At 56.8% G+C, this 11,017-nt stretch overlaps 1 protein-coding gene and 1 long non-coding RNA gene across 4 annotated transcripts in view; one reads left to right on the top strand and one right to left on the bottom strand.

Annotated features, from left to right (window-relative positions):
- The first annotated feature begins 370 nt into the window (after positions 1–370).
- LOC142906473 (uncharacterized) lies at positions 371–3,823 on the top strand. Its single transcript, XR_012930321.1, has 3 exons — positions 371–496; positions 662–770; positions 1,269–3,823. It is a non-coding gene; the product is annotated as an uncharacterized LOC142906473 (long non-coding RNA).
- LOC116956439 (epidermal growth factor receptor kinase substrate 8-like) overlaps positions 3,164–11,017 on the bottom strand; it is a 76,776-nt gene continuing 68,922 nt past the window's right edge. For all 3 annotated transcript variants that reach the window (XM_076054345.1, XM_032978072.2, XM_032978077.2), the window contains 4 exons: positions 9,939–10,116; positions 9,412–9,565; positions 7,423–7,555; positions 3,164–6,828 (listed from right to left, as the gene is read on the bottom strand). In XM_076054345.1, coding sequence (XP_075910460.1) covers positions 6,730–6,828; positions 7,423–7,555; positions 9,412–9,565; positions 9,939–10,116 — 564 coding nt within the window. In that variant the 3' untranslated portion in view covers positions 3,164–6,729. The remainder of the gene's footprint in view (positions 6,829–7,422; positions 7,556–9,411; positions 9,566–9,938; positions 10,117–11,017) is intronic.

Raw genomic sequence — 11,017 nt, 5'->3', positions numbered from 1 at the left:
GTCGTTACTTCTACAACTAATTATTACTGGCAAAGACTAATTAGAGAATCCATTGAAATTGAGAGGACTAGAAATAACTTTAATCGCTCTGACAGCTACAGGCTTAGTACGGCTTGGAAGCGGATTATTAAATAATACATATTACAATTCCTTATAGGGGAAACACATACTAATTAACGGATTACTAACGTAGCATATAATCACAATAACACACATTACAACTAATTACTAATCTACAACTCATTACCAATCATAACCATTGACTGATTACCAATCGATTATATAATTACAATGCCCCCCTCCGCCTCAAATCACTGCACCTGAATGAGTTAAATGATGACGTCACCCTGCTGCTCTATTTAAGACCGGGAGCAAGTGGAGAGGCCTTTACCATTCTGGCGAATTGCCCGATGATGCTGGATGTATTTACCAGCGAAACGTCGTACTCAAACTGTAAATGTTGTGGATTCACTCTTCAACACACCGGTGGGCTAAGGTAGTGAATTAATTGTCTTTTGTCAACGTGACACTTTTTTGCTGATTGGCCGTGTCGGGTGCTGGAGGGTTACGACACATTTATAAATAACGCGATCTAACTCAAAAACCTTTATTATGAATAATATTGGTCGCGAAAGCCTACGTGTTAAACTGACTTTTACAGGAACCGGTCCACTTCGATACCACCACCGACGATGGCAATCGGCATCTTCTCATCTCCGCCTACGCGAGTACTCCAAGGTCACGGACGCCTTGACCTCGAGACAACAATGGTGTGGAGACCACTCAGTCAATTTCAAAGACAATGGCATAATATTAATGATCAGAGCGTGAGTTTTTTTGTGTTTTGTATGCTCACCACAAGGACCGCGTGTGTGGTTAATGCGGACAGGATTCCTTGAAAAAGGATTCTCTTTGGCGTTGTAACACCTGAACGCAGCTGTTTTATTGCCAGAATTGGTCAAATCTATTGTGGAGCTATTTAAATCTCGCCCTGAAAACTCGCCTCTCGTAAAAGTGATCTCCCCCCTGTGGCAGTCGGAGTGATGGTTTTGGGGGGGGTGGGGGGGGGGCAGGGTGTCTCTTTGATTGGGGAGAAGCGAGGGACTCGCGCGGGTGGCTTTGTGCGAGAGTGGCTGCAGGTGTGTGGGGTTGGATTGGCTCGTGGGCACGCCGTGATCATCAGGTGGGGGAAGGGCCCCAGTAAAGGCCTCGTCGCGAGCAACCAAGGGAGGGAGTGGGGGAGTTATTCCGCTCCTCGACTTGTTCAGGGCGGCTGCTGTGCTGGGACTGATCCTGTTCGAGGTGGCTGGGACTGATCCTGTACGAGATGGCTGGGACTGATCCTGCTCGAGGTGCCTGGGACTGATCCTGTTCGAGGTGGCTGGGACTGATCCTGTTCGAGATGGCTGGGACTGATCCTGCTCGAGGTGCCTGGGACTGATCCTGCTCGAGATGGCTGGGACTGATCCACTGAGTTTTCTGTTTCCTCCACCAGCGTTCGTGGTGGAGGAAGTCGGTGAAGCCGCGGTCGTCGTGCGGTTGTGTGGCGGTGTTGCTGGTGTTGGTGGTTGTGTGACGGTGTTGGTGGTTGTGTGACGGTGTTGGTGGTTGTGTGACGGTGTTGGTGGTTGTGTGACGGTGTTGGTGGTTGTGTGACGGTGTTGGTGGTTGTGTGACGGTGTTGGTGGTTGTGTGACGGTGTTGGTGGTTGTGTGACGGTGTTGCGAGGGTCATTGTGGGTTGCTATAGTGGCTTGTGATGCATGCACTCCTCCGGGGAAGTCGTAAGCATCTAGCCCTTTGACAATGTAAGGTTTGTGTAGAGATTGACTTCTAAGTCAACCCGATACATTTGGAATATGCCGGCAGTGGTTTTGGTTACATTCCGCACACAACCATTAGGGGTGTCGCGTGCAACGGGGGCCCCACCATAATGTAGATGAAGAAGGTAGTGCTAGCTAGGGAGGGTTCCGGGTATGAACTGAAATAAGCTAAAGCGTGTCCCACTTGTCGCTGCTGGCTCCGTCTCATTTCCCTGATTGGCGACACTCGCAGCGTCCACGGGAGGCACGCGGCTGATCCTGCTCGAGATGGCTGGGACTGATCCTGCTCGAGATGGCTGGGACTGATCCTGTTCGAGGTGCCTGGGACTGATCCACTGAGTGTTGTGTCCTCCACCAGCATTCGTGGTGGAGGAAGTCGGTGAAGCCGCGGTCGTCGTGTGGTTGTGTGGCGGTGTTGGTGCTTGTGAGGGTGTTGGTGCTTGTGAGGGTGTTGGTGCTTGTGTGACGGTGTTGGTGGGTGTGTTGGTGTTGCTGGTTGTGTGTTGCGGTGTTGGTGGTTGTGTGTTGCGGTGTTGGTGGTTGTGTTGGTGGTTGTGTGAGGGTGTTGGTGGTTGTGTGGCGGTGTTGGTGGTTGTGTGTTGTTGCGAGGGTCATTGTGGGTTGCTATAGTGGCTTGTGATGCATGCACTCCTCCGGGGAAGTCGTAAGCATCTAGCCCTTTGACAATGTAGAGATTGACTTCTAAGTCAACCCGATACATTTGGAATATACCGGCAGTGGTTTTGGTTACATTCCGCACACGGCCATTAGTGGTGTCGCGTGCAACGGGGGCCCCACCATAATGTCGATGAAGGTGGTGCTAGCTAGGGAGGGTTGCGGGTATAAAATGAAATAAGCTAAAGCGTGTCCCACTTGTCGCTACTGGCTCCGTCTCATTTCCCTGATTGGCGACACTCGCAGCGTCCACGGGAGGCACGCGGCTTACAAATGTCAATCGTGATTATTGACATCAACATCCCCCACGTCCTTATCATGCAGATCACCACCACCACCGTGTGTACACAGCGGTCAACCCACACGGTTTGCCGCGTATTCTAGTGCAGGGAAATTTAGTTTTCAGGCACATTCGGCTCACAGCCGTTTCAATGCGGGCAACAACAATTTGTGTTCTCCCTTTGATGGGGACTTTGTAGGATGAACGTTGAGATTTTACAAGGCGGCACGGTCTGAATTTGTCTAAGGTACGGGGCACTGATAAGGGGTTAGCAGTATGTTGTATGTTGAACTTCCTTCGCACCGTACGTAGCCGAACCGTGCTCATCGGAGGTGCGGGGGGTGGGGGACAGAGTGGAGGCATCGCCACATGGCGGTGTGACGCTGTGAACGTGCATCCGTGCGTTTTATTATTGCTCGTCCACGACACGTGGCTACCTCGATCATCATCATCATTATTATATACAGGGAGTCACATCACGTGTGCTGCTCGTGGAATCGTGTTCACGTGAAATAGCTTAACGTCTTAAAAACACGCGAGTGTGAGTGTGTCGTAGTAGTCGGAGTCACTGGCAGACGCACAGGCCCCGACGCAGACCTTTAATCTCAGCGGACCCAGAGTCAATGCTGGAACTATACGAGACTCACGCCTAATTGTGTGTAGATACATTGTGCACCACCCCCTCCACGACACACAACACCAGGGCAGGTGACCACACCTCCCCCGCCGCAGGGAATCGGTACAAGAGGCAAATCGTCAGCCGATTTGATTAATATTCTCAGCAACGGACACGACTGATTATTGCGTTACATACTATCTGGTTTTTGTGGTCAAACGAGGCATCGTATCTTACATGGGGATGGGCGATCTCTCGCTAACAACGTCTGGGCAGTTCGCGAGCATGGATTTTATGTGAGCCTGACGCTGCTGCTGATGAGACCCATGCACGTCGAAACCGCTCCAGAGGTTGCCTGTGTCATAGGCGATGCCGTCTAAACGAGAGCAGGCGCGGCTGATGGAATGTTTAATATACGGGAAGAAATGTCGTTATTTGTCCGTCAATCGAGTTGTGTGTGTGTATATGTGGATGTGTGTATGTGTGTGTATGTATATATCCGTCGCGAAAACGCAAACGATTAGCCGTGCGGAGCGCTTATTCCCACAGACGCTTAATAGAATTACGGAAATTATCTTAAGCCCCAATCGCTGCGACAATGGGTAAACTCACCTCCCAAATTATTATATACAGTATATATAAGCAGAGGCAAAGATTCCTGCCCTCCCCCCCGTATAGCCTTAGCGGACTGTTGGGGCAAGTGCTGTTAGCGAGCAGCACCAATGAAGGCCGGCACAGCACATGAGCGGGTTGGGTGTCCAGTGGCGATGTTTACTGCACACCGCACCAGGTACTCATTTGAGGCCGAGTCGACCTAGGGGAGGCCCGTAACAGGTTCAGATATTCGTCCCCTGGTTGTTGGCCGTGAGCAGGAATCGAACTCGGGCCGCTGGGTTCGTAGCGCTAACCGCTACCGCTCCTCCAGTATACACAGACACACGCACAGACACACACACGCGCGCACACAACTGTCTAAACTATGCAAATCTCTAAAGCAGTGGGATCCCAAACCCTTCCTGGATGTACCACAAACTTCTTTCGTGCCGTACGTAGCTCAGACCGTGGCGATCGAGGGTCGGGCGGGGAAACGGAGCCGCTGCCGAATGGGAAATGTCCACGGTGTGTCTGGGACTGCGGTGGAGCAGGTATCCCCGTGCCGACCGGCTACACGCAAAGGCAAAGAGGCCCCGTGTAGCCATAACGGACTGTTGGGGCAAGTGCTGTTAGCTAGCGCCCTATGAAGGCCAGTACGGCGCACGAGGGGGGGTGGGTGGCCAGCACGACGCCCGGCCGCCTTTGTCTCCCCAGTGGCGATGTTCACTACACACCGCACCAGGTACTCATTTGAGGCCGAGTCGACCTAGGTGGAGGCCCGGAACCGGTTCATGTAATCGTCACTGCTGGTTGTTGGTTGTTCCGTGAGCGTGTACCGTAGCTGCAAGCAGCACTCCCCAGAGCGGACGCCACGCACGCACGCAGAGTCGGCGAGCGGCACAGGTGGAGCGGCGACCTCGTGGGTACTCGGACGGAGCTCCCCGTTTCAAACGCCACGGACTAATAAGTCTCCACACCCCGTCGCCTCGCTCGGCGGGGACTCCGCGCGGACCGGGGCAGCTGCGAGCCCAGCTTCGTTGCGTGCGGCAAACTTCCTTCGCGCCGTACGTAGCCAACCGCGCTAATCGGAGGCGCGCTAATGCTGCTGCTGCTGCTGCTGTTGCTTCCCATCAGCCCTGACGTTACAGGGGACAGGCCTAAGCCGTGGGCCCGGCTAGATGGTGCAACCGGTAGCCAGTAGATGTTAACTACCTCGCCTGGTACGCAGGAGGTCGTGGCTCCGATCCCGACCCCGACGACACCTTGGGTCTGCGTCGGTTGGTCACGAATTTGTTTTTTTTTCCCCCTCTTGCTTTCTGTCGCGTTCAGTTTTGCCGCCATTCCCCCCACCCACCGCCCGCATCTCGGACGAGGACGCCGCCATCGCTGGGCACGGTTGCGCGAGACGAGTTCAAACGCACGGCGCGACTTGTACAACACGCGGCGGCGAGGGGATACGCCACGATTCAACCGGCCAAGAGTCTTCCTTGAGAGGGCAATGCAGAATAAACTCCGCTCGGCTAACGCAGGTAAAACCCCGCCCCGCTCGGCTAATCTCCATTTATATAAAAGGCAATGTTGTGATTGTGTGTGTGTCTGTTCAAAATGTTTAGCGTACTTCCCGACATGCAACAAACTTTACATTTGCCATGTGGGTACTTTCCAGACTGTACACCATGCAAACATTAAAAAATAAACTTTTTTTTTTTGGGGGGGGGGGGGGAGGTGGGAGCTCAATAATACATTTATTTTTTGCACGGCAAGTGAGCTGTGACGTCAAATCTGTCACGTGACCCGCGCATGTGGAAGCGTCACGCCTTGTAGTGTAGTGGTGAACGCGCTACGAACCCGGCGACCCGAGTTCGATTCCCGCTCACGGCCACCACCGGTGACGATTATTTCAACTGGTCCTGGGCCTCCCCTAGGTCGACTCAGCCTCAAACGAGTAACTGCTGTGGTGTGTGAACATGGCCACTGGGGAGACAAAGGCGGCCGGGCATTGTTGATCCAAGTCCCGGGCGAAGCCGGGTAGTAACAGCTAATGCAGAATAAACCCAGCTCAGCTAATGCAGAATAAACCCCGCTCAGCCAATCAGGATAAACCCAGCTCAGCTAATGCAGAATAAACCCCGCTCAGCCAATCGGAATAAACCCCGCTCAGCCAATCAGATTAACCCCGCTCAGCTAATGCAGAATAAACCCCGCTCAGCTAATGCAGAATAAACCCCGCTCAGCCAATCGGAATAAACCCCGCTCAGCCAATCAGATTAACCCCGCTCAGCTAATGCAGAATAAACCCGGCTCAGCCAATCAGAATAAACCCCGCTCAGCTAATGCAGAATAAACCCAGCTCAGCTAATGCAGAATAAACCCCGCTCAGCCAATCGGAATAAACCCCGCTCAGCCAATCAGATTAAACCCGGCTCAGCCAATCAGATTAACCCCGCTCAGCCAATCAGATTAACCCCGCTCAGCCAATCGCGTCAACCCGACCCATGTGGAGACCCTCAACGGCACAACGCCCGGCGCCAGACCCCCCCCAAGCGCTACGGCGGCGATGGTCGACCGTGACTCTAAACTAGCGTCACCCCCTCTCTCGCTCTGGGACGACGGGAATAGAATCGCCGGATGTGTCGGACGTGAGAATAAGCTGGACAACAGCTGTGAAAGTGGCAGTAAGTGGGGGGCTGTGGGGGGCAGGGGTGGGGGTGTTGATGGGCCTTTGGCGAGGGGAGGGGGGGGCTAGGCGGTGACGTCTTCGCTGCCGTTCTTATCAACCGAGCTGATCTTCTCTTTCCGTTTCTTCATGATTTCCTCCAGCTCCGACGTTCCACGCGCGCTCTGAGGGGTGGGGGGCAGTGGGGGGCACAGCGTCAGGCGTGGTCGTCAAGGGGGGGAGTCGTCGAGACTCGGCGAGGCCACCCCCGGGCTGAACGGGCGGAATCGCAGCAAACGTCACCGATGGTACAAAGCAACGGGTGGGGTGAAGCTTTCTCAGAGGCTCGTGTGTCTGTGTGTGGGTGTGTCTGTCTGTGTGGGTGTCTGTGGGTATGTCTGTGTGTGTGTCTGTCTGTGTCTATGTTGGGAGCGGTGGTGCAGCGGTTAGCGCGCTGCACTACGAACCCGGCGACCCGAGTTCGATTCCCGCTCACGGCCAACACCGGTGACGATTATTTTAACCAGTCCTGGGCCTCCCCTAGGTTGACTCGGCCTCAAATAAGTACCTGGTACGGTGTGTAAACATCGCCACTGAGGGAGACAAAGGCGGCCGTGCGTAGTTGCTGGCCACCCACCCGCTCTTGCGTGCCACAGTGCCGGTAGCCTTCATCGCTGCTGCTGCTGCTGCTGCTGCTGCTCGTGAACAGCACTTGCCCCAACAGTCTGTGAAGGCTACACGGGGGTGGTGGTGGGGGATCTTTGTCTGTGTGCACGTACCTCGAGCGCGCTCTTCTGCACAGTGATCTGGCTGTAGACCCTCGCCCCCTCGTCCGGACAAACAGCCTTCAGCTCCTCCTTGTTGAGAGAGAAGATCTGAGCACCGGTCAGAACCCCCAGGCTGTCCACGGTCCTGAACAACACCACAGCCACAGCCACGTTACAGCGGCCCCGTCGTGCAGCGAGTACGACGCAGAGCACGCGGGAGAAAGTAAAGTACCACATGCGAAAGAGAGTTTGCGAGGGAGAGTGAGAGTTTGCGAGGGGGAGTGAGAGTTTGCGAGGGAGAGTGAGAGTTTGCGAGGGAGAGTGAGAGTTTGCGAGGGAGAGTGAGAGTTTGCGAGGGAGAGTGAGAGTTTGCGAGGGAGAGTGAGAGTTTGCGAGGGAGAGTGAGAGTTTGCGAGGGAGAGTGAAAGTTTGCGAGGGAGAGTGAGAGTTTGCGAGGGAGAGTGAGAGTTTGCGAGGGAGAGTGAGAGTTTGCGAGGGAGAGTGAGAGTTTGCGAGGGAGAGTGAGAGTTTGCGAGGGAGAGTGAGAGTTCGCGAGAGAGTACGCAAGCAACACAAGACAAAGGAGCAGGAATTTGGCTCCTTCCCTCGTACATCCCTCCAAACATAAATTATCTCTACACATCCCAGCAGCCGCGTGGCGTTGTGCGAGCGCGCACATTTCAGCAGCTTTGGGCTCGACACGCACAAGTGTGTGTGTGTGTGTGTACCCCACGTAGCCTCTCTCTGAGCCATCTCCTCCCTCTCTCCGAGAGCGAATGGCTGCCCGTGCGGCGGCTGCATTTACAAGTTGACTATTCTACCTCATTCACGAGACCGACGATCCCCTCAAGCCCAGCTGCCCCGGCCGATATCGGAGCTGAGCCGCCGTGCCCCCAACGTTCAAACCGGCGGTGAAACAGCCGGGCAGACGAGGGGGCACGAGACGGGCGGACGAGGTGGCACGAGATGGGCGGACGAGGTGGCACGGGATGGGTGGACGAGGTGGCACGGGATGGGTGGACGAGGTGGCACGGGATGGATGGACGAGGTGGCACGAGATGGGCGGACGAGGTGGCACGAGACGGGCGGACGAGGTGGCACGATGGGCGGAGGAGGGGGCACGAGATGGGTGGACGAGGGGGCACGAGATGGGTGGACGAGGGGGCACGAGATGGGTGGACGAGGGGGCACGAGATGGGTGGACGAGGGGGCACGAGATGGGTGGACGAGGGGGCACGAGATGGGTGGACGAGGGGGCACGAGATGGGTGGACGAGGGGGCACGAGATGGGTGGACGAGGGGGCACGAGATGGGTGGACGAGGGGGCACGAGATGGGTGGACGAGGGGGCACGAGATGGGCGGACGAGGTGGCACGAGATGGGCGGACGAGGTGGCACGAGATGGGCGGACGAGGTGGCACGAGATGGATGGACGAGGTGGCACGAGATGGATGGACGAGGTGGCACGAGATGGGCGGACGAGGTGGCACGAGATGGGCGGACGAGGTGGCACGAGACGGGCAGACGAGGTGGCACGGGATGGGTGGACAAGGTGGCACGAGATGGGTGGACGAGGTGGCACGATGGGCGGAGGAGGGGGCACGAGATGGGTGGACGAGGGGGCACGAGATGGGTGGACGAGGTGGCACGAGATGGGTGGACGAGGTGGCACGATGGGCGGAGGAGGGGGCACCAGATGGATGGACGAGGTGGCACGAGACGGGCGGACGAGGTGGCACGAGACGGGCGGACGAGGTGGCACGAGATGGGCGGACGAGGTGGCACGAGATGGATGGACGAGGTGGCACGAGACGGGCGGACGAGGTGGCACGAGATGGATGGACGAGGTGGCACGAGACGGGCGGACGAGGTGGCACGAGATGGATGGACGAGGTGGCACGAGACGGGCGGACGAGGTGGCACGATGGGCGCGCCCGCCGAACCTCTTCGCGCAGCGCGCCGTAGCCGGCCGCGACGAGGGTGGCGGCGGCGGCGACTCACAGGTTGCTGAATCCCTTGGCCACGAGCCACGATTTGACGTCCTCGGGCGACGAGTCGAAGCTCAGCACCACGGCGGTGCCCTTGCTGCGCGGGATCATGAAGTTGCGCTTGTTCACGTTCTGCCCGGACAGCCGCTTCAGCAGCTCTTCTTGCACTGCGCACGCACGGACGGCAACGCAGCGGGCGGACTTGTCACCACCCTGCGGTGGTAGCGACGTCGCCGGCCTCGCAATTAAGCGAGCGGCGTAAACTGGGAGTTAGCCGCTTGGTTCCAACCACTTCCCGTGTCATGAGGGATCTCGTTTTTAAATGAGTGGGTTACTGGACGACGTGGTGCCGCCACCACCACCGCCGCGGTGCCACCACCACCACCACCACCGCCGTGGTGCCGCCACCACCACCACCACCACCGCCGTGGTGCCGCCACCACCACCGCCGTGGTGCCACCACCACCACCGCCGTGGTGCCACCACCACCACCGCCGTGGTGCCACCACCACCACCACCGTCCCCCCACCCCACACTCACCATGCTGCTGGGCCGGGTCACGCTGGTTGTTGTTGTTGTTGTTGCTGCGTGGCGGTTCGGGCCCCAGGGCATTCGCCGAGTCCCCGCTGCCCTGCCGCTGGAGGCCGTTGGGCGGCAACGGGAGGCCCGGGGACGCTGGGCCTCCCGGATAGCGGTTGCCACTGTCTGTGCGCTGTTTCTACACACGCACACACACACACATTCACACACACACATTCACATACACACATTCATTCATACACACATACACACATACATACACACATACACACACGCACACACATTCACATACACACATTCACATACACACACACGCACACACGCACACATACATTCACACACACATACACGCACGCACACGCACGCACATACACGCACGCACGCACACATATGCACGCACATACACACGGGCGCACGCACACACGGGCGCACGCACGCACACACGACCGCGAGACCGGTCAGGGTAACGCGACTGACGCGCAAGGTCGTGTTGTGTTTGAGTGACCGCACACGCACACACTCCCGCACACGCAAAAACGCTCACACGCACCGCACCACGTACGCACACTCCCGCAGACACGCACACACACACACCACACACACACACCATGCACACACACACCAGCAGCAAGGCACCGGGAATCATCTCCTAGTCTACGGGCGGGGGTGGCCCACGGACTGCCCAGGCAAATATACACAACACACCATGCAACAACACAACAACAACACAACACCACAACAACACAACACGACCAGGGAGCTGCGTAAGCCACTGTGGCCACTCAAGGCCATGACCCAGGTGAGTCTCACAGCACCCTACAGCTAAACCCCCTCCCCCAGGTGAGTCTCACAGCACCCTAGAGCTAAACTCCCTCCCCAGGTGAGTCTCACAGCACCCTAGAGCTAAACTCTCTCCCCAGGTGAGTCTCACAACACCCTACGGCTAAACTCCCTCCCCAGGTGAGTCTCAACACCCTACAGCTAAACCCCCTCCCCAGGTGAGTCTCAGCACCCTAGAGCTAAACTCCCTCCCCAGGTGAGTCTCAGCACCCTAGAGCTAAACTCCCTCCCCAGGTGAG

The sequence above is a fragment of the Petromyzon marinus genome, chromosome 65 (assembly GCF_048934315.1).
Source record: "Petromyzon marinus isolate PM22_M1 ecotype Great Lakes invasive population chromosome 65, UKy_Petmar_22M1.pri1.0, whole genome shotgun sequence".
Classification (NCBI taxonomy): Eukaryota; Metazoa; Chordata; class Hyperoartia; order Petromyzontiformes; family Petromyzontidae; genus Petromyzon; species Petromyzon marinus.
The sequence above is the reverse complement of the archived record's forward strand: the minus strand, read 5'-3'. Positions and strand labels throughout refer to the sequence as shown.